The sequence below is a fragment of the Chironomus tepperi genome, unplaced genomic scaffold (assembly GCF_022539635.2).
Source record: "Chironomus tepperi strain 1889 unplaced genomic scaffold, CSIRO-AGI_Ctep_v1 contig_128, whole genome shotgun sequence".
Lineage (NCBI taxonomy): Eukaryota > Metazoa > Arthropoda > Insecta > Diptera > Chironomidae > Chironomus > Chironomus tepperi.
In genome coordinates, this window is record NW_027226250.1 from 339,168 (window position 1) to 363,175 (window position 24,008).

General features: G+C 32.0%; 2 protein-coding genes across 4 annotated transcripts; both read right to left on the minus strand.

The window, feature by feature from the left end:
* Positions 1 to 494: 494 nt before the first annotated feature.
* On the minus strand, positions 495 to 5,004 carry LOC139087625 (hydroxysteroid dehydrogenase-like protein 1). The gene is made up of 5 exons (XM_070636487.1): positions 4,573 to 5,004; positions 1,509 to 1,631; positions 1,028 to 1,384; positions 766 to 968; positions 495 to 671 (listed from the first exon to the last, which is right to left on the minus strand). Exons 1-5 carry the CDS (start codon positions 4,775 to 4,777, stop codon positions 570 to 572), a joined length of 990 nt encoding a protein of 329 aa, XP_070492588.1. The 5' UTR covers positions 4,778 to 5,004; the 3' UTR covers positions 495 to 569.
* An 11,739-nt stretch (positions 5,005 to 16,743) lies between these two features.
* Positions 16,744 to 20,833, minus strand: LOC139087641 (hydroxysteroid dehydrogenase-like protein 1). 3 transcript variants are annotated; one of them, XM_070636505.1, is made up of 6 exons: positions 20,609 to 20,833; positions 19,330 to 19,619; positions 17,759 to 17,881; positions 17,280 to 17,636; positions 17,009 to 17,211; positions 16,744 to 16,926 (listed from the first exon to the last, which is right to left on the minus strand). In XM_070636505.1, exons 2-6 carry the CDS (start codon positions 19,535 to 19,537, stop codon positions 16,801 to 16,803), a joined length of 1,017 nt encoding a protein of 338 aa, XP_070492606.1. In that variant the 5' UTR covers positions 19,538 to 19,619; positions 20,609 to 20,833; the 3' UTR covers positions 16,744 to 16,800. The 3 variants fall into 3 exon arrangements, with proteins under 3 accessions (XP_070492606.1, XP_070492607.1, XP_070492605.1); XM_070636506.1 differs by having other exon boundaries at positions 20,589 to 20,833; XM_070636504.1 differs by lacking the exon at positions 20,609 to 20,833 and having other exon boundaries at positions 19,330 to 20,070.
* Positions 20,834 to 24,008: the final 3,175 nt, after the last annotated feature.

The window sequence follows — 24,008 nt, forward strand, 5'->3', positions numbered from 1 at the left end:
AGCACACTAGTGTGCCGTGGAGCATGCATTGTCCACCATTGGACTAATCTCTTAAAAATGCATGCCAATTCTTACTAATTATCAAGGAGGTGCTAAAGTTTCATTTTTAGTTGACTTAATTTGTCTGTTTTAATGTCTTAACATTTTTGTCATGATAAAAAAATTTTAATCTCTTTTAATATTGAATTTCTCATTTCCAAGAAATACAGCTACTGGCGATTACTGTAACTTGAATAGAGGTTAATTATATATTAACGAAAATAATTAAAGTATCATCACAACATCTAGATATGAATGCAAACAAAACGTTTCATTTTTTGATGAAGCTACTAAAAAGTTATTTCCTTCTTTTATGACTATAATGGTACATACAAAAAATTAACATATGCATGTAAAATAAGCGGGTAATTTGACTGGCCTTACTTATTTATAGCTGAAATGACCAACAAAAATTAAGCACTAGATACGGAAATTAAAATCACTTTAGTCTACCATTTAAAATGTCTTAATGTCTGCAATTTATTTTGCATAATTTTATGTCTTACAAACTATACTTAATTATCTAGTTTTCATACTGTAAATTGCTCATGATAGCTGTCTCTGAACTTTTTATTCATTCTAAATGCAAATATTGTCCTGAGGTGTACCGGCAACAATTTCATAATTCCATTCTATGAAAAAATAACAAAAAGTATGCGTGTATTAATTCATAAATTGTGATTGATCGTAGCATGTGCTCAGAAATGAGAGTAAAAATTGTAATACCTGAAGTCCATGGCACCAATATCCCGTTGTTTCTGAACTTTTTCCTAGTGTAAACACAGCCGCGCTTGTGTATGTTTCAACATCAGGAATTAAGAAACCTCCTTCCATTACAGATGATGAAAAATTGTTCATTTTAGTTTGAACAAACATTGGCGTAACAAGCTGTACTTCAACGTTGTGCTCCTCGAGTTCTTTACTTAATGCTAAACGGATTACATCATTAAGACAACTTTGAAATTTGCAAATAACTTCTCAATCCTACCTAGTGTGAAATTTCGTAAGTAACTTTTAGTTGAAGCATAAACAGTCATGAGTGGAGTGGGTTGACACTCAGAACCTGATGAAATATTGACGATGATTCCTCTACGATTGACTTTCATTTGTGGTATGATAATTCGTGACATCATCGTCACTGCTCCAACGTTAATGTTGATAATTTGCCATAGCAAATCTTCTGGAATATTATCGAGATCATCAGGAAAATCATACATTCTGCCGACATTATTGACCAATATTCCGATGTCGAGCAATTGCAATTTCTGCTTAATTTCATTGTAAATTTCTTTTCCTGATCCAAAATCAGCTGCGATATATTTTGTTTTCACCGAGTACATTGACTCTATAGTTACAATAAGTAGGAAAAAAAAACATAAGCATGACAGTAATTAACAAGGTCATTTCATATTCAGGTGAATGAAGCATGACTATGCAGCTATGAATTACAGTTACTGTAACAGACTTACCGATTTTCTTTGATACTTCTTGTAATTTTGATTCTGTTCTTGATATTAGAACTATGTTCATCCCACGCTTTGCCAATTCAAAAGCATATTGCTTGCCAATTCCATCTGTAGACCCAGTTATCACTTGATTTTGAACGACAAGAAAAAAAATCCAAATTATTGTAGAATATTTTTTAAGATATGACCAATTTTAGGAATATAATATTTTTTGCAAATGTCATTCCCGAGCGACACAAATGAAGAAGATTCAGACATTGGGCGCATAAAAAAAACCGTCTCTAAAAGACATCGTAATGGCTTTTATATAGCATTGTGTTGCACGGGATTTGACATTTAATATCAAAAATTTTATGTATAAAAAGTCAGTTTCTAATTCTTGCCGGTTCGACCGGTTTGCAAAAATATTCGCAAGAAATCCAAAATAAAATCACATAAATTTGCAAAAAACTGAAGATAAAATGTATTACGTCACTAAAATGTAGATGTGCAAAATTGGTGCTTGTCAGTATAGTAGCCAATTCGGTACAGGAAAAATATAATTTAAAAATCAATCTTAAGAAGCTTTTGAATATTTTACAAGGTCACGAATCACAATATGTACATACTAATGATTATTGCTACTAACTGTGGACACGTTTCTTGTAATTTAGTCGATAATTGTCAAGTGATTTATTAATGGTTTTAAGATTTTTTCAAGATAAATAAACGAAAAATAAACAAGTCAAAGTTGTTTCGGAAATTCCAAATTTGTTGTCAACTAGCACAATGATTGTGTGTTTTTCGTTAGGGAATTTTTGGCAATTTTAGACAAAAAATTTATATCATTGTTTGTAAAAGCAGATTTTGAGACAATTTTCTCATCCGAGCGACACAAATAAAAAAGGCTTGGTCAAGAAGCGTTTAAGATTTCGTCATGAAGCTATTTAGGTTCCGTCAAAGCTCTTTTATGACACCAAATGGAAGTCGTTTCATGAGTCAGCTACATTAAAGAAAATTCTTCATTTGTGTCGCCCGGACGAGAATTTTGGCTTCAAAACTGCTTAATCACAATTCATACAATCAAAAATATGAATTTTTATAAAGGCCTGAAATTCATGATGTTTGCAGAAATGATTTAATACTTGTGCTGCACTTGTCATTGAAAATTCACATGCTTTTAAAATTTGATTTTCTGTCATTATATTTTACATTCAGAAGCTGTAAATCTTTGCATAATTTAGTAGATTTATGTCTTTATGTGGATTGTCTTTATTGACAAATGATTAAATTATGCGTATAAGCTTCATTTCTTCACGCATTATTAATTGTTAAACATCTTCTTTTTATCTCTTCTCCCTTTATACCTTTTCGTAATATTCGAAATACCTAACCCAATTTATGAAATATGTTTACTAAATTTTTAACCAAAGCTCGAAGTCGACTTGCATTTTGTATGGAGTTGTGGAGTTGAGCTCTGCTTTTGTTACAATAACAGGCAAAGAGCATACTTTCTTAGTCTAGAAAGACCACCAAGGTGTACCTAAAAGCGATCTCTTTGTCTGTTAGGGTTCTATATCAAACTTAAAGGCAAGCAAATTATGAAAAAATACTCAGAGCCATATGTTCTGCCTAAGAATATCAAAATCATTCAGTCTTTAATATCTTTTAAAATAATTGAAACAAGGAATCTAAAAAAATCTCATTTGTAAATTTTTTACGCTTAATTATTATACTTATATAATGTATGAATTCGCTTCCTTTAAAAATTCATGATTTTTGACAGCTCTTTGTCCAATACATAGCTTTACAAATATATACCGGCGTAATAAATACCAAAAAATATCGCAAAAGTCATTGAAAAAATAGACAAAGAAGTCAATAAAAAGCGTTAATTGAAAAATTGTTTGGTCTTAAATCTATAGATGAGTATAATTTTATGCCTACTAACATTGAGCGTTGACACTTTGTTTAAAGTAATAAATTGTCATTGAAGCTTTAAATCATATCTTGAATATTGGCAAGCTTAGAATATTTTTTTAGTTGTGGTGGTCATTCAATATTGGCAGAGCTCTAAATCGATTTGAACTTTGAGTAGAGTCGAGTTGACAGAATCCAAGTCGACTTCGAGCTCTGTATATTAGGAATTGAGATAAATTACACATCTGTCTTAATTGCTTTTAGAATCAAATTGTCACAATCTCTATAAATTTAATAAACACTAGCTTCATAATTAAATGCCTCTATTGTCAGTTCATTAAAAACTGTAATAAATGTAAACTAAAATCTTGTTAAAAATCTACTTCATTAATATATAATGAAACGAATAATGCCCGTGTAATTAGAATTATTATATGAAGCCGAAAACGTTATTAACTTTAATTTTGACAGCAACATTGTATAAACCCTTTAGAACACGTGTCGTAAAAAAATATTTTATTCTATTCTGACCAAATGTGATGAGCATCGTGTTATATTTTTTCTCTGGATTTTTAGATAGTTTACAGATTGTAGCCATTTATGAATGGACATTCCCAACAATAGCACTAAAATTTTGAAATCATGATTTTTAAAGAAATTGAAAATTTCCAAAAAAATGTCTGGATCAACAGTTTTTTTTTTTCATTTGAAAGTCTGGAATAAAGTAAAAGACCGAAAATGTGTTTTTTTTTTCGAAATTTTTGATATTTTTTGGAACTTTCTAAAATAATTTAATTTGTTCTTTGAATATTAAGACCAGAGTTGGTCAGGAGTTCTAACTCTAAAAATCCCTAAAACTCTAGAAGTCCAAAAAGGCACATCCACTATTTTTGGAGCCCGCACTTCGGTAGATGAATTTCTACATTGAAGTCCTCCTAACTCAGTTCATTCATAATCACCCCCAAATTGTCTAACTCAAAAATGTCCCGATTTTTTGCAAAAATTCCTTAAGATGGTCAGTCTTAGCAAATTTGACAGATTTATAGCAAATGGCATATCTCGTCAGAGTGGACTGCAATACGTTATAACTAGTACTTGCCAAGTTAATATCAATTGGCAATTAGTTCTAAAATATTTTTGTCCACTCGAACCACAAACAATTATTTACCTGCCCATCTTCCATATTTCTCCGGTAAGCTTTTATCCAATTTTCGTATAACTTTCGGTACGATTACATTAAAAATAATTTGTATCACAGATTTGAAATTATAATATATCCACCAAATAAGTGCCCATACTCCAGCTAATGCTAATAATGATAATGGCACAAGGAACAAATATGTTTTGAAGAAAAATATTGGAACTTCCTCCATTTTAATTCACTTTAATTTTAAAATGTCATTTAAATTTCAGTTAAAAATTTTGAAAGGTTTTGTTCTCCACTTTTAAGGCGCTTTTGGTCCGACAATTTTTTATGGCACGAAACTCTTTAATTTAGACATTGAATGTTAAATACTTAAAAAAATTAAAACAATACAACTGAATTAATTCGTTCCTTTTTGTGACCGTCGTGTTTGAAATTTCGGCAGCGACTGATGAGGAATCGTTTAAAACTTGCTGCATCATTTTCACAATAAGCCTTAAATTCTTTTATTCTTTTTTTTTCATTCATCGCTTCGATCGATTTTGTTTGTGTCCAAGAGACAATGCAAAACAGGAAAAGCAAATCTACAAGAATAACATATAGCTGCAAAAAATAGAAACTGGTTGTTATTTACATAAAAATGCATTTAAATACAGTTCAATCACCAGACGAAAAATAGAATGGTTCTGCAGAAGTTAACATGCGATATTCGCAAATAAAAACACCTGACGAGACGCTGTCATTTGACGAATAAAAAACACACTTTCAAAGTGAGTTGAAGACTCGGAAATTTTGGTTCCAGAGCTCCAGGTCGAGTCGAGTCGACTTGAGAAATTGAGGTAGAATCGAGTCGACTCAAAGTGGATCAAAATGGATTAAAATGAGTCGAATCGAAGTTGACTTGGTTTGACTCGACTCAAGTCGACTTCGAGCTCTGTTTGGTTCTTATGAGTTTATTGTAAGAAATCGACAGCATAAAATCCAAAATCATAAAGACCAAATCAACAAATTCAAATTTGATCAACAAAATCTTTTACAAAACGTCAATGTAGCACGAACAATTTAGATGAGGAAGTTAAATGCCAATTACTAAGGAATTTATGTTTTTTTCTGTCGTTCATTCACTTTAACATATGTATTGCATAACCATAGACGTTGAACTTGATTCATCCAAGTTCAATTTTGAACATACCGACAAAAAATTGTTGCTTCTTCTTGTCCAATTGTTGATTTTTTTTATAAACAGCACAATGACCTACAAATGATACAGTTAAATGTAGATTTCACATTTGTTTTTATCTATTTTGTGTCTATTGAATTTTTGATCTCTAGAATGAAGCACTTTCAGTTTCTATAACATTAATTGATTTTTTAAGACATTCGTGTAGTTCGTCATTAAATTCCTAAACAACATTACGTCTGCGGTAATGTTCGGTATTAACGGAATGTCGCGAAGTTGCTGATGATACCGTGACGGCTTATTTCAATCGATTTTTACGGTGAAAAATGCGGTTTGCCGGATTGTGTTACTCGGGATTGTTAAGAAAGATTTACCACTCATCATTTCCATCTTATTGTTGTTGGTTTATTTACAATCATTATTATTTAAATACTTAAGTAAAGAGCTGCGAAGTTGTTAGCCTGTTAATTAGCTAGATAATTATTATAAAGTTAATTATCACTTATTTTCAAGTCTAGTGACCACAATTTTAATTACGTATCTGATTGTTCCTAACACAATTGAGTATGATTAAAAAGTATTAATAATTAGCAACGTACCTTAAAATATTATCAGCAACAAAAACAGGTGGTAGTATCCTTGTCACTTACTTACTTACTTCGCTGGCTGTACAGATCAAGTTCGATCCATCGCCTCCCTCAGTCAGCTATTTGTCACATCCGATCGGAATACGCAAATAAGATCGATAAGAATAATTAATTAGAGGATAAGAAATAACGAGCAAGTACAGTAAGGACAGTACCCTAACAGGAAAAGATTAAGCTTTTATGGTACACAAAAACCACAGCGTTACCCAAAAAGCGGTCTTTTTACATTGAAGTGTCTGGCCCTGTGTGACGAGAGTGTCCGGTAAAAAGTTTTAAATTAATTAGGCAATGTTTTTTAAAATTTTTCAATGTCAAGCCTCATATTATGAAGCTCATAATATCTCGATGGAACTGAGTTGTTTAAACAATCTAGAGCTTTCTACGATGCCTATTTAAAAAGTAAATAAAACTAGTAATTCACGCTTCATGAGAATATTCACACAATACGTAGATCAGAAAACTGTACAGAAAAAAAATAAATAAAAATAAAACAACTTGAAAAAAATAAGAGATTTATGAAATAAATAATGATTACTTGCACATTAACTAAAATTATTTAGATGGAGTATAACATGTACAGTTACTACGTTCGAACTTTTAAAGTTCGAGCTTCACTCGAACAATTTTTCTCCTTACGGCAACATATTTTCATAGAAATAAAGTTTCTAATGTTTGAGAAAATTTTCACGCCTTCACTCGCTTCGCTCCGTTCATCGCAAAATTTGTGAGCTTCGCTCAACCAAGTCCGAACTGCGTTCGAACTATTAAAGCTTCGCTCGAACTGTTTTTCTACTCACGGCAACATATTTTCATAGATATGCAGTTTCTAATGTTTGAGAAAATTTTCACGCCTTCACTCGCTTCGCTCCGTTCAGGTCGCAAAAATTTGTGAGCTTCGCTCAAGCAAGTCCGAACTGCGTTCGAACTATTAATGTTCGAGCTTCGCTCGAACTGTTTTTCTACTCACGGCAACATATTTTCATAGATATGCAGTTTCTAATGTTTTAGAAAATTTTCACGCCTTCACTCGCTTCGCTCCGTTCAGGTCGCAAAAATTTGTGAGCTTCGCTCAACCAAGTCCGAACCAAGCTTCGCTCGAACTGTTTTTTTTCTCACGGCAACATATTTTCATAGATATGCAGTTTCTAATGTTTGAGAAAATACAGTATTTATATAGATCACTATACGAACCGGGTTGAGCTTCGCTCGCCCGACATGAGTAGATTACAGTACTTTATAGATCACTATACGAGCCGGGCTGAGCTTCGCTCGCCCACTTGGGTAGATTACAGTACTTATATAGATCACTCTACGAGCCGGGCTGAGCTTCGCTCGCCCGACTTGGGTAGAACAGTACTTATATAGATCACTCTACGAGCCGGGCTGAGCTTCGCTCGCCCCTTGGGTAATTGTACTTATATAGATCACTATACGAGCCGGGCTGAGCTTCGCTCGAACTTGGGTAGATTACAGTACTTATATAGATCACTATACGAGCCGGGCTGAGCTTCGCTCGCCCAATTGGGTAGATTACAGTACTTATATAGATCACTCTACAGCCGGGCTGAGCTTCGCTCGCCCGACTTTAGATTACAGTACTTATATAGATCACTATACGAGCTCGGCTGAGTAATTATATTCGTATTGTGTATATACGAACTAGGCTAAATGTATTGATTCTTAAGGAGTATTTTGATTTAAACTTGTTCACTTCGCTTTTGTTTTCTAATAATTAAGCACATTAATGGATAGATATTTCTAATATCTACATTTATTATTTACATTTTTTTTGTGTATACTTCAATTACTCAAAAAATAACTCAAAAAAAATGAAAAAAAAAAAATTCCAGAATTTCATAGGATTCGAACTAACAACCTGAAGATTTCAATTTCGTAACCAAATGCAATCAGCCATATCTCAATAAAATTTATTATTAATAATTTGGATAAAACATGTATATAAATTAATGATTTTTAGATCATGAAAAATATAGAAGAAATACACTTAATTTCTGCGGCCGAGCGAAGCGAGCATTTTTTTTGAAACACGTGTTTTGGAATAAGCGGCTAATATTTAGGGAAAAAATTTCAGTTTTTTGCATTTTGTGCCTCAGTGGATGCATCTCATGACCCCAAAAACTATACAGCTCGTGTGATAACCAATATCTATCGATAGAAAAAACCGGAAGTCTTAACTTTGTGTTAAAATTGAGTTTTCGCGGAAACTAACTAACTTGCTAAAGGACAGAACGTGATTTTTTGCGATTTCTCGGCACTGGAAGCACCAATCATGAAGTAGTTTTTACCATTTGATAGGTAATACGAAGCACAAACTTTGAATGACCGAACTTTTTTTATAATTCGGCAAGGCTGAGGCAGTAAATCGAAAAAAGTAGATTTCTGTAAAACAAAAAACAATATATTCACACCGAGATATGAAGAGATTATGATTTTAAACTTTTGGATATGGTTTTTCATAGGATATAGGATATTCCCTATGCAGAAAAAAAAAATTTTATGTGCACCAAGGGGAGGAACAAGATCCAGTTTTCACTTCCAGACCTTTAAAACAAGATCCAGTAGAATCCATTTTACTTCTAGACACATAAAAACAAGATCCAGTAGGATCCAGTCCACTTCTAGACCTTCAAAATGAGATCCAGTAAGATCCAGTGGACTAAATTTTTATTTGTGATTATGACTTTATTAATTGTGATTATGACTTTAAACTTTTTGGATGGTGTTTCATAGGATATAGGAGATTCCCTATGCAGAAAAAAAATTTTTATATGCACCAAGGGGAGAACAAGATCCAGTCAGATCCAGTTCACTTCCAGACCTTTAAAACAAGATCCAGTAGGATCCATTTTACTTCTAGACACATAAAAACAAGATCCAGTAGGATCCAGTCCACTTCTAGACCTTCAAAATGAGATCCAGTAAGATCCAGTGGACTAAATTTTTATTTGTGATTATGACTTTATTAATTGTGATTTGACTTTAAACTTTTTGGATGGTGTTTCATAGGATATAGGAGATTCCCTATGCAAAAAAAAAAATTTTATATGCACCAAGGGGAGGAACAAGATCCAGTCAGATCCAGTTCACTTCCAGACCTTTAAAACAAGATCCAGTAGGATCCATTTTACTTCTAGACACATAAAAACAAGATCCAAGATCCAGTCCACTTCTAGACCTTCAAAATGAGATTGTGAGATCCAGTTCACTGAATTTTTATTTTTTCACCAAATTAAAATATGTTTTGAAATAATCGTTTATTGAAACACGTGTTTTGGAATAAGCGGCTAATATTTAGGGAAAAAATTTCAGTTTTTTGCATTTTGTGCCTCAGTGGATGCATCTCATGACCCCAAAAACTATACAGCTCGTGTGATAACCAATATCTATCGATAGAAAAAACCGGAAGTCTTAACTTTGTGTTAAAATTGAGTTTTCGCGGAAACTAACTAACTTGCTAAAGGACAGAACGTGATTTTTTGCGATTTCTCGGCACTGGAAGCACCAATCATGAAGTAGTTTTTACCATTTGATAGGTAATACGAAGCACAAACTTTGAATGACCGAACTTTTTTTATAATTCGGCAAGGCTGAGGCAGTAAATCGAAAAAAGTAGATTTCTGTAAAACAAAAAACAATATATTCACACAATTTTGTGTGAATATGATTAAAGAGATATGAAGAGATTATGATTTTAAACTTTTGGATATGGTTTTTCATAGGATATAGGATATTCCCTATGCAGCAAAAAAAAAAAATCCATTTTATGTGCACCAAGGGGAGGAACAAGATCCAGTCGGATCCAGTTCACTTCCAGACCTTTAAAACAAGATCCAGTAGAATCCATTTTACTTCTAGACACATAAAAACAAGATCCAGTAGGATCCAGTCCACTTCTAGACCTTCAAAATGAGATCCAGTAAGATCCAGTGGACTAAATTTTTATTTGTGATTATGACTTTATTAATTGTGATTATGACTTTAAACTTTTTGGATGGTGTTTCATAGGATATAGGAGATTCCCTATGCAGAAAAAAAAATTTTTATATGCACCAAGGGGAGGAACAAGATCCAGTCGGATCCAGTTCACTTCCAGACTTTAAAACAAGATCCAGTAGGATCCATTTTACTTCTAGACACATAAAAACAAGATCCAGTAGGATCCAGTCCACTTCTAGACCTTCAAAATGAGATCCAGTAAGATCCAGTGGACTAAATTTTTATTTGTGATTATGACTTTATTAATTGTGATTATGACTTTAAACTTTTTGGATGGTGTTTCATAGGATATAGGAGATTCCCTATGCAGAAAAAAAAAATTTTATATGCACCAAGGGGAGGAACAAGATCCAGTCAGATCCAGTTCACTTCCAGACCTTTAAAACAAGATCCAGTAGGATCCATTTTACTTCTAGACACATAAAAACAAGATCCAGTAGGATCCAGTCCACTTCTAGACCTTCGAGATCCAGTGAGATCCAGTTCACTGAATTTTTATTTTTTCACCAAATTAAAATATGTTTTGAAATAATCGTTTATTGAAACACGTGTTTTGGAATAAGCGGCTAATATTTAGGGAAAAAATTTCAGTTTTTTGCATTTTGTGCCTCAGTGGATGCATCTCATGACCCCAAAAACTATACAGCTCGTGTGATAACCAATATCTATCGATAGAAAAAACCGGAAGTCTTAACTTTGTGTTAAAATTGAGTTTTCGCGGAAACTAACTAACTTGCTAAAGGACAGAACGTGATTTTTTGCGATTTCTCGGCACTGGAAGCACCTTCATGAAGTAGTTTTTACCATTTGATAGGTAATACGAAGCACAAACTTTGAATGACCGAACTTTTTTTATAATTCGGCAAGGCTGAGGCAGTAAATCGAAAAAAGTAGATTTCTGTAAAACAAAAAACAATATATTCACACAATTTTGTGTGAATATGATTAAAGAGATATGAAGAGATTATGATTTTAAACTTTTGGATATGGTTTTTCATAGGATATAGGATATTCCCTATGCAGAAAAAAAAATTTTATGTGCACCAAGGGGAGGAACAAGATCCAGTCGGATCCGTTCACTTCCAGACCTTTAAAACAAGATCCAGTAGAATCCATTTTACTTCTAGACACATAAAAACAAGATCCAGTAGGATCCAGTCCACTTCTAGACCTTCAAAATGAGATCCAGTAAGATCCAGTGGACTAAATTTTTATTTGTGATTATGACTTTATTAATTGTGATTATGACTTTAAACTTTTTGGATGGTGTTTCATAGGATATAGGAGATTTATGCAGAAAAAAAAAATTTTTATATGCACCAAGGGAGGAACAAGATCCAGTCAGATCCAGTTCACTTCCAGACCTTTAAAACAAGATCCAGTAGGATCCATTTTACTTCTAGACACATAAAAACAAGATCCAGTAGGATCCAGTCCACTTCTAGACCTTCAAAATGAGATCCAGTAAGATCCAGTGGACTAAATTTTTATTTGTGATTATGACTTTATTAATTGTGATTATGACTTTAAACTTTTTGGATGGTGTTTCATAGGATATAGGAGATTCCCTATGCAGAAAAAAAAATTTTTATATGCACCAAGGGGAGGAACAAGATCCAGTCGGATCCAGTTCACTTCCAGACCTTTAAAACAAGATCCAGTAGGATCCATTTTACTTCTAACACATAAAAACAAGATCCAGTAGGATCCAGTCCACTTCTAGACCTTCAAAATGAGATCCAGTGAGATCCAGTTCACTGAATTTTTATTTTTTCACCAAATTAAAATATGTTTTGAAATAATCGTTTATTGAAACACGTGTTTTGGAATAAGCGGCTAATATTTAGGGAAAAAATTTCAGTTTTTTGCATTTTGTGCCTCAGTGGATGCATCTCATGACCCCAAAAACTATACAGCTCAATAACCAATATCTATCGATAGAAAAAACCGGAAGTCTTAACTTTGTGTTAAAATTGAGTTTTCGTGAAACTAACTAACTTGCATAAAGGACAGAACGTGATTTTTTGCGATTTCTCGGCACTGGAAGCACCAATCATGAAGTAGTTTTTACCATTTTAGGTAATACGAAGCACAAACTTTGAATGACCGAACTTTTTTATAATTCGGCAAGGCTGAGGCAGTAAATCGAAAAAAGTAGATTTCTGTAAAACAAAAAACAATATATTCACACAATTTTGTGTGAATATGATTAAAGAGATATGAAGAGAAATGATTTTAAACTTTTGGATATGGTTTTTCATAGGATATAGGATATTCCCTATGCAGAAAAAAAAAAATTTTATGTGCACCAAGGGGAGGAACAAGATCCAGTCGGATCCAGTTCACTTCCAACCTTTAAAACAAGATCCAGTAGAATCCATTTTACTTCTAGACACATAAAAACAAGATCCAGTAGGATCCAGTCCACTTCTAGACCTTCAAAAAGATCCAGTAAGATCCAGTGGACTAAATTTTTATTTGTGATTATGACTTTATTAATTGTGATTATGACTTTAAACTTTTTGGATGGTGTTTCATAGGATATAGGAGATTCCCTATGCAGAAAAAAAAAATTTTATATGCACCAAGGGGAGGAACAAGATCCAGTCAGATCCAGTTCACTTCCAGACCTTTAAAACAAGATCCAGTAGGATCCATTTTACTTCTAGACACATAAAAACAAGATCCAGTAGGATCCAGTCCACTTCTAGACCTTCAAAATGAGATCCAGTAAGATCCAGTGGACTAAATTTTTATTTGTGATTATGACTTTATTAATTGTGATTATGACTTTAAACTTTTTGGATGGTGTTTCATAGGATATAGGAGATTCTTAACAATGCCTATGCAGAAAAAAAAAATTTTTATATGCACCAAGGGGAGGAACAAGATCCAGTCAGATCCAGTTCACTTCCAGACCTTTAAAACAAGATCCAGTAGGATCCATTTTACTTCTAGACACATAAAAACAAGATCCAGTAGGATCCAGTCCACTTCTAGACCTTCAAAATGAGATCCAGTGAGATCCAGTTCACTGAATTTTTATTTTTTCACCAAATTAAAATATGTTTTGAAATAATCGTTTATTGAAACACGTGTTTTGGAATAAGCGGCTAATATTTAGGGAAAAAATTTCAGTTTTTTGCATTTTGTGCCTCAGTGGATGCATCTCATGACCCCAAAAACTATACAGCTCGTGTGATAACCAATATCTATCGATAGAAAAAACCGGAAGTCTTAACTTTGTGTTAAAATTGAGTTTTCGCGGAAACTAACTAACTTGCTAAAGGACAGAACGTGATTTTTTGCGATTTCTCGGCACTGGAAGCACCAATCATGAAGTAGTTTTTACCATTTGATAGGTAATACGAAGCACAAACTTTGAATGACCGAACTTTTTTTATAATTCGGCAAGGCTGAGGCAGTAAATCGAAAAAAGTAGATTTCTGTAAAACAAAAAACAATATATTCACACAATTTTGTGTGAATATGATACACTAAATTATGTTCAAAAATAGACTAATGCCAACTTATAAACCAAATTTTGTGACTTCAGGTGGTTCAATTAAAGGCACAATACATCAGAAAACAAAAGATCATGTCTGAACAAAATAGTTCTTTTAATTTTTAAAAAATATAATGAAAATATGCTGTAAAGATGAATCGAAATAAAAAGAATATCTATAAAATATTTTATGTTAAGACTTTATTGACCGTTTTATTTTGGGTAGTTAATGAAAAAATATTTCGTATTTCCTTCGGCCAAAAAACAATGTCTTGCTATCCGAGCGACATACGTTAAGGAGATTCCGTCAAGGATGTTATATGACAGTTACTTGGATCCCACATGCAGGTGACTTCCATTTGGTGTTAATAAAAGAGTTTTAAAATCTCCTTTGCTGTCCCTCCTGCAGATTTGAGTCTCTCGGGCATTAACATCAAATGGAAGCCGCTTAAATTAGAAAACCACAGGCCACCTGGAATCAGAATGAAAGAACTTTAGTGATGCCTTAAATACTCCATTTGTATCACTCGGGATATGAACAATAACATCTTAAAACATTCATTGTATATGCCAATTAATGTACAGTCTTTAAAAAAACACCACAAAAGTGTTGAAAGAGATGAAAGAAGATTAATAGTCTGTGACGACGAAAATTCAATTTTTAAAGCTCATTCAGTATTCATGATTATATATCATACCTTAAATTTCCAAGTGTGAAATCATTAAGTGATACAAATTGTAAGCTGTCTTTAAAATGAATTGAAAAGGTCTTTGAATGATTAAATGAGATTTTATTCAAATCACAAAATTCGCAATATTTTCAGCATTTGAAATCGAAGGAAATCAAATAAACTTGCCCTTCGATTCCACATATTCATTGCAGTAGACCGGTTTCTTGTGTTTTTTTCAAACGTAACTATTGACATAATTTACGTTAGTCATGTCACCAGTCGATTGTTATCTTCTTCTTATTGCAGTGTAACATCGTTGGGCTCTATAAAAAGAGTTTTATGAATGCCGAACTTAGAGATTTTTCTCACGTTTCTTTTGTTTTTTTCATTAATGGGCTGCATTATAAAGTCATTTATTCAATGAAGTTGTGAGTCTGCTGCATCAGATGGCATCATCGTGTAGCTGTTTCGTTTCTAGTTTTAAAGATTAGGCAAGTCGTTTTAGTAGCACATTAAATTTAATCATTTTTGTAATGGATAACGCAATATCAGTAGCAAACATATTTGCAATAAGGCAAAGGTTATACCCGAGTGGTACAATGCTGTGTACGGCATTTTAAGCCGTAGAAATTGGTTGAAATCATCTGTCATAGTGTAATCAAGATAACTTCCAGAAACGTTTTCAGAAGCGGTTCTTTAAAAATTTCCGGCTAAAACCCAGGTAACTTTACGTCTTAAGGTTGATACGGCGACGAAGCAGTGGACTTACAAACACGTTGTGCTTAATTATTCATTTAATTATAATTGATAATAATTTATTAATTTAAAATCACTTTTCACTTATAAAAACTTAATGACTTGCCTATAGCTTCATCAAGTTATTGAATTATCGATGAATTGCTTTAACCCTTTGTAAATTCTGATTAACCTACCGAATACAAAATCCTGAAATAAAATGTCAAGGAAAGTAATTTTCTAAAATATAAAAGAATTATTCTAATCCATCAACAATCCATAAAGCCTATCCCAATGTCAACAATATTGCGCAGCCTCTGATCTTATGACATCTGTAATGCCTAGAAACATTTAATCAATCCTTGTTCTATCCAAGTTCTATCTTGTTCATGAGTTTGAATTTAAAATATATGTAAATAAGCCTAACAAACAAATAGCATGCTTTCATGGTACAGAAGTACAGTCTCGGTACTTAAAATCGGTCTCTTTACCTGTAAGGATTGCTTTCAATCTTTGCCTACTCTACAATTTGATGGACACTTAATCCCATTCGTCAATTAATTACAAATTGATGTAAGTCTAAGCTCGAGATTGTCAAATTCTTTATTTTTGTATGTCTATGCCTATGGGAAGTTTGTTACTCACTTCTCGGAATTTTAATTCTCGCTTTTAAAACCATGCCCTTGACTATCATTAAATTATAAAAAAAAATTACGCGCCATGCGTTTAATATTCTCATTTTCTAGGTAGTTGTTCAATTTCCGAGCGCTGTTTTTTTTATGACCATTAGATATTGACATTGAATGAATCTCTATTCAATGAGATTTTCTAAAGATCTGCTTTAAGACAGAACTTGTCTTCTCGTATTTGGATGTACAACATAATATTTACCGAACAAAATTGCTGAACAATTTACAGATCTCTGACATTTGATTTTGGATACAATTGCAATGTAGGAAAAGGAAGTGTTTTTTTGAATCAAAGAATATGGCAACTACGGAGTTTGTATTATTGAATGACTGTAGCAATTTATTCTTTTTGATTGCATTTTTAGACTTGACCTATCTCAAATGTTTATTATGAGATGTTGTTCGAATGCTGTTGTCCCTCTACGAAAAAACCATTAATTTATTATTTAATACCTAAACCAGTGGTGGACAACCTGTGTGCCGCTTGTGACTTTTGGGTAGCCAAAATATATTGAAAATCTAATGAACCGTATATACTGTGTGGTTTCAGCCAAGACTTACCATCAAGTGTGCCGAGAAAAATAAAAGGTTGGCCACCACTGTCCAAAACATAATTAACTTCTACGAATTTCAATAATAGCTTCATTAATAGCTCCATCTGAAAATGCTCACATGCCAAAAATATTGAAATCTGAAACAAAAACAGGTTCAATGTTCATTGAAATCATTAAAGGGCCAACCTCTTCAATCATTAATTTTACATTCTAAAACCATTTTATTTAAACATATTTGAACAATTTTATATTAACTAAAATACAATATTATTGTTGTTATTTAGCTTTTGCTGATCATAATATTCATTTCTAAAACCACGATTCATGTTGAATGAAATAATGGTTCGAATGAAATCCGGACACAGCCGCATTGCACCATACTGCAGAAATGGAAAGACAAAAAAAAATTAGTCACAAATTCTTAACAATGCGAATTATAGGAAAAATATCAAGATTGCATACTTGAAGTCCATGACTCCAATATCCAGTTGTTTGAGAGCTTTTTCCTAACGTGAAGACTGCAAATTTTGTATAAGATTCGACATCAGGCATTAAAATGTTGCCTTTCATCACAGAGGTTGAGTAATTGTTCATCTTAGTTTGAACGAAGAGCGGTGTAACGAGCTGCACTTGAACGTTGTGCTCCTCGAGTTCTTTACTTAATGCTAAGTTAGAGAATGTATTAATAAAAACGTGACTTATTGGATGTTTATTGCAAAATCTTCAGTCTTACCTAATGAAAAATTTCTAACATAAGTCTTTGTTGATGCATAAACAGTCATGAGTGGTGTAGGTTGACATTCTGAACCTGATGAAATATTGACGATGATTCCTCTTCGATTGACCTTCATTTGTGGTATGACAATTCGTGACATCATCGTCACTGCTCCAACATTTATGTTGATAATTTGCCATAGCAAATCTTCTGGAACATTATCGAGATCATCAGGGAAATCATACATTCTGCCGACATTATTGACCAATATTCCGATATCGAGCAATTGCAATTTCTGCTTAATTTCATTGTAAATTTCTTTTCCTGATCCAAAATCAGCTGCGATATATTTCGTTTTAACCGAGTACATTGACTCTACAGACACGGTAATTGAAATGAATAAAGTAAGCTTATGAGTAATGAACAAGGTCGAATAACATTCAACAGTGAATTAAGTGTGAATGCAGTTATATATAGAGCAAAAATTCCATGCTTACCTATTTCTTTTGAAACTTCTTCTAATTTTGATTCTGTTCTTGATATTAGAACTATGTTAAGTCCTTGCTTTGCCAAGCCGAGTGCGTATTGCTTGCCGATTCCATCCGTTGATCCAGTTATAACTTTGAAAATGAAAAGAATTATCATTTTTAAAATTGAATGACATTTTAATGCAATGCGTTCTGTTATCTGCAGAACACATTAAAAGATTCTTAAGAATCTTAAAGCACGCGTTGAGTAAATTTCTTGAAATAACCAATTTGATCATTAATTTACAAGATTAAAAGAGCAACTTTACATCCGAAGAAATGGATATTTTGCATTAATTAAGGTTCAATTGACATCCATTGCGATGGCCTTACCATTTCTGCCTTAACATTTAAATTGTATGTTAATTATTTGCACTTGAGATGAAAACTATAGCATCCATACGTGCATGTCAAGACTTTTCTATCACTTGGTAAATGAGACACAGAAAATGCATTTAAATCTTTTTTTAACCTGTTTTATTGTGAAATATTGTGCCTGAAGGCCATGGTATTAAACATAACTTCTGCAAATATCACTTCTTGTGGCAAATAGAAATAAATTATTTAATGAAATAAAATATCTTTTCTTCAGGCGTAGTTTTAAATAAATTGTAAATGTTTACAACTTCAATTCAAGTCTTAATTGGATTAATTTTTATTGAATATGAGATCAAATCTACTAGTTTATTTGATTTTCTGGAGAATTTCTTAAGATTTGCATTTATTAAAACTCATAAGTTGTGCATGTGTAGTTCCTAGTATTTTGAAATAATCCACATTTAATTAACGGTTATGTTGCAACTCTCAGCTAGGATAACAATTCATTAAACACGTTTAGCATAAAAATCCTTTGCAAATCGGCAATAAGGATTAAAAAGCAGATTGAGTCGAAAATCCCGTTCTAGATATTTTAAATTGAATCACTTAATATAAATATAATTGAAGATTCTTGCGTGTTTAAAATGTTGAATTTAATATTTTTAAATCCACCTGGCCTAGATCAAGTCACAAATGAGAAAAGTTTCGTCTTAACTCTATCGGGATTAATATTATGAGAAAGAAGGCTCATAATGTGACATATTTATGGCTTTCATTTATTCTCGCTCGGAAATAAATTCTACAACAGTTCGAACACTCAACAATCATTCTACAAATATTATCAAATCAATTGATTGTGATGCCGGCTTTATGATGCAAACCTTTAAAATATTCCCAAAAATTGACTAAATCAATATGAAAATTTTAAGAATTAATTTTGTCAATATTTAATTTAGATCCATAAGATAATTGAAAGCAAATTTTATAAACCTCAAGAAACGGGTAGTGTGTCAACAGCAATACCATAAACAATTTATATTTGTCAAATAAACCTTGAGATGACGAAGTCTCGTACCTATTAGTATTCATTATCATATTAACACCATTGTGAGATTTTAGCAGTCATGATGTCAATTGCCAAAAAAAAACTTTAAAGCTAACTTATTTTGAGGACCGAAATAAAAGATCCGGATGCACTGATTTTATATAAATAAGATTCTTACCTGCCCATTTTCCATATTTTTCTGTTAAACTTTTATTCTCGTTCGGTAGAAAATAAGGTGATAACAGTGCTTTGGCTATTTGTAATACTGATTTGAAGTTCTCATATGACCACCATATTAATGCATATAATCCAATTAGAGATAACAAAAACAATGGCACTTGATAATGTAAATAAAAAATTGTGATTTTGTCCAGTAGTGATTCCATTATTGCTAATTTATTCACTTTTTTCTACGATTTGTTCTTATCAATTGAGTCAATCTTAATTTAAAATCGCCTGCTAACTATCCTAAAGAACACAAGTCAGTTAATCAATTCAAAATCTGACACCAGGTCGGTGTGACTTTGACATATTCGAAATCCGGCACAAAGTCACAGATCGATTAATCACTTTGTGCTTTTTGGCTAAAGTCAATGAATTACTATTAATTTAATTAAACTTCACACCTAACTGGTCCAATTTTTTTATCTCATAAAACAAATATCACCGAATTAAAGCGCATGTGAGCATTGCAATAAAATTTCCTTGAATTATTTCTCCTTTATTAATTTACTAACTTCCTTATTTTCAAGGTATGAAATAAGTTACCGGAACGTTGCCAAAACGAGAATTTTTGTGTCCAAAAAAAATTAATGAGTACCCAGTAATAAGTACTCATAGAATATTATTTGTTCATTGTCATTTTTATGCTTGTAAAAGAATTAATTTATATGTTGAGTATGCGTGAACAAAGTCAAAAAATTCTTTAAAATTAAAATTAATTAATTTAACATGTCTCAATGACATGAAAAAGGAAGTAAAGTTCTGTGGACTTAAAGAATAATAAGAAGTATAATTTTTGTCATTTTTCAAAGTAAAATCAATTCATGTTTAATGAATGCTAATCAGTAAATACAATAGAATCTTTGAATTTGGACACTAATGAAAATTTGAAATTTATCAGCTATTTTCGAGAAAAAAATCGGGACACAGAACAAAACTTTTTTATAAAAAAATCCTGGACAGCAATAAAAACCCGGAAAAAACGAACACCCTAGAAGCAGAGCCAAAAAATGTTAAGAAAGGGACAGTTAATTAATCCTAATTTTTTTCAGGTATGAAGGAATATAAGATATTGAAGTTTATTTATTAATGTCCTGAGATTAAACAAAGTTGAGGGTTACAGCTCATAAAAGCCCACCTCTGGCTATGCCCCTTGAGCAGCATATAATAAAATGATATTTGTTTTAAGAAATAATTCCTAATTTAATTTATTACATCTATATAATTGTTATTACTCTTTGAACTTTCAACTATTATGCTAAATGCGAATTAATATTCCACCTTTTGAATCAAACCACAAACAACTATTAATAATAAATCACACTTTGTAGTAGTTTAATTTAATATATTCTATATTCTTTATTCTATATTCTATATTCTATGTGTTATCAACACTTGCTCAATAACCGATCCGATAAAGCTTATTTAAATTATTTCGAGTGTAGTTACACAATGCGACCGCAATCGTCAAAAACGCGATCACAACTGAGTTCAGAAGCCTTAACTTGCCGTATGCCATAAAACAAAATATAACTAATTTTTTTATTTCTCATTATTTCAATTAAAAACGTAGTGCAAATGTGTTGTACGTACCGTACGTGAATAAGAATGTAAACATAAACGAAGAAGAAGGAGGAAAAAAAAGCTTCAACGTTAGGAGACATACTGAATGAAATCGAAATCGTCTGAGAAGAGCGAGGTGATAACAAGCATATAACATATAAGTAACGAATACAAGTACGGAAGCTTTATATATTGGTGTGTAAAGTTCTGTTATGAAAACTAAGAGTCATTGACTTTATTTTGTCACTTTGTCTATTGGTTTGGTGCAGTGGTGGACAACTTGTGTGTCGCGGGATTTAGAGGACATATTGAGACATACAAGGCGTCCCAATACTTAAAAAAAGTGCAATTACTTGACGAAAACAACAATATCATTCCACTTGGTTCCAAATGTAAAGCCGCCTTGTCACCATGGTGGCAACAATCCAATATATGCTGATCGGATAAGGACACGTTAACATCCATCAATTCCAATTCCAAACTATAAGCAAATGCGCGATCTGCATAAACATCCACAAAGTTAACCACAAACTCGATTCATTCATCGATCAATTGCCCACTACAGCTGTACAGACAGTTAGTACAAGAAAATTTTATTCATTATTACACAATTATAGTCGTTGAACTTGATATATGTACAATAATAAAGACCATATAAATAAGGCAGCAAATAACAACACCATTGACTACAAGCTCATAATTATGTAGTATGCGAAATACACTTACGGTACTGTTTGTATATGAAGAAAAAAAAAGACCGACTTAGTGACCTACAAACTATACCGTTGCAAGTTTCATTACCGCATGAATGTGTACGACAACGATCAATGAACTTTAAAGCGATAATCGCTTTATTTTGCTTTTTTTGCACATTGTTCGCTAAATGTTCTGTTTCTGTTGATGTTCGCACAATTCAAATATATGATTTAATCAATTTTTTTACTTACCATGCATGCTATGCAGCTGGAAGCGATAATAATTTTCATGTTGTGTGACTGATTTTAGGTCAGTTTTGTCGGCGTCAGACGTTGGTTGCAACATATGTAGGAGAATTATCAGTGAAATTTTCTCTGAAAATAAAAGTTTCGCAATAGCTTGTATATATGTAAAGTTATGAGTGAAATTTAAATGAAGAGAGCTTTCGGGCTGATTGTGATTTTGTTTCGAAATATAAGGGGAACGTTCGGAAATTACGTAGTGCTAAAAACAGGATTTTCTGTCTTCACCTCCCCCGCTGTAGAGCTTTGTAACAAAAAATGTCAATTCATCTGAATTAAATTTGCCAGAGCCAACACTCTTACCCCTAAAAGTACCTTTAGCTTCAGATCATTAAGAGTCAGGGAGTGATTGTTTAACGATTGAATGAAGGGGTGTCGATTATTTGAGTGTTCAGGATTTGTACTAATCCCTTAGTTAATCAAATTAATTAACGATTAAACGACTTATTTAGGTTACCACAATTAGATTTTTTTATTGCAATTGAGTTCAATTTTCGGATTTGTATTCTCAAATTCCCTTAGTTAATCAAATTAATTAAAAGCTGACAACTTGAGAAATCTTGACTTGCTAAGTCATAATTCAATTTTTTTAGAAATTAATCCTTCAAATCCTCGAATCATGACTATAAACATATTTGCAATTGAGTTCAATATAGTGACAATTTAGTATGAAAATATCTTGGCACACCCCAAAATAGTTTATTACCATCTAGCACGATAAAATCTCATTCAAAGCCTTATTTTAAGTCATATTTATATACTAGAAATTATTATATTATTTTTTAATATTAAAAAGTTGTTTCACAGTTGACAGCTCAACTCTTTTGGTGGTCAAGCCCTTAATGCAAGCTTTTGTGTTTCATTTTTGTGAGTAGTTGACAAATGTGATTTGATTAAACATATTGATTAAACAAATTGATTGACTAAATCGATTTAAATAAATTGATGTAAATGAGCAATTAAGATTTACCTAATCATTTGTTCACAAAATGTCAAATTAGTGAGAATTAATGTCATTAAACCTGATCATTCCTATCGCGTCTTGCATTGACACATTTTTTTAATAAGCTATAAATATAGAAAATGTTGCACATAAGAGCCTAAATCAAATAAAATAAAATAAATGTTAATGAGCACCAAAAATATGTTCGTAATTGTTTAAGGTTGCCCATTGTTATAGTTTCGTTATTTATTTAACTGCTGGAGTCTCATAGCGGATTAAAACTTTATATATATTTTAGACAAACATTGAATTTTGCAATGATTTTAGTGGAGATTTAGACCATTAATTTAATTCATTCTCGTCTTAAGGTTTGACATTTTGGGGGCTTAAAACTTAAAATAACAAGTTAAAAGTAATGGATTAATTAAAAGCTTCTTACTAAGGTGTAAATTTAATAGAAATACTTTAATCACATTCTATGGTAAATTTTAATATATGCAAAACCTTTAAAAACAAATCTTAAAACCTGTGCAGAAATTGCGAAAAGCTTTTTGAACTAGAATTCTAAATCAAGGTCTCACAAATCTTGCAAATTGCAAATAATGGCATAAAAGATTAAAAAATTGCATAGATAATAGTTTCATAAAAAAGATCATGAAACAATAAGATTTGCAATTTCGGACGTGAGTGATAAATATTGATTATGAACGAACATTAAAGCAAGTAAAAATAAATTAACATTTTAACTCAAATTTATCATTTGGTCATAACTTCAGATTATTGATAATTGTTTATTGAACTAGAGGAAAATCTCACAAAAGTATGGTGAGGCCGACCTCTATTGTGATTCATAAATCAACATTAAAAATCACAATACTGTCAAAAAGGTAAATGACCTAAATTATATAAATAAATGTCATTAGCGCTTTGCTAAAGTTTTGCTTATGGATTCAAAAAAATATGTTTTCAGAATTTTAATTTTTTTGAAATTTTTCTAATATACTATCCAGCGACCCAAATTAAGAAAGGGACGTTAGGAAATTTTTAAGGCTCCACTAAATCACTTTTATTGTTCCTAATTTGAATATGTCGCAATTTGGCGTCCATAAAGATGCCTAAAATAGGTGGCTT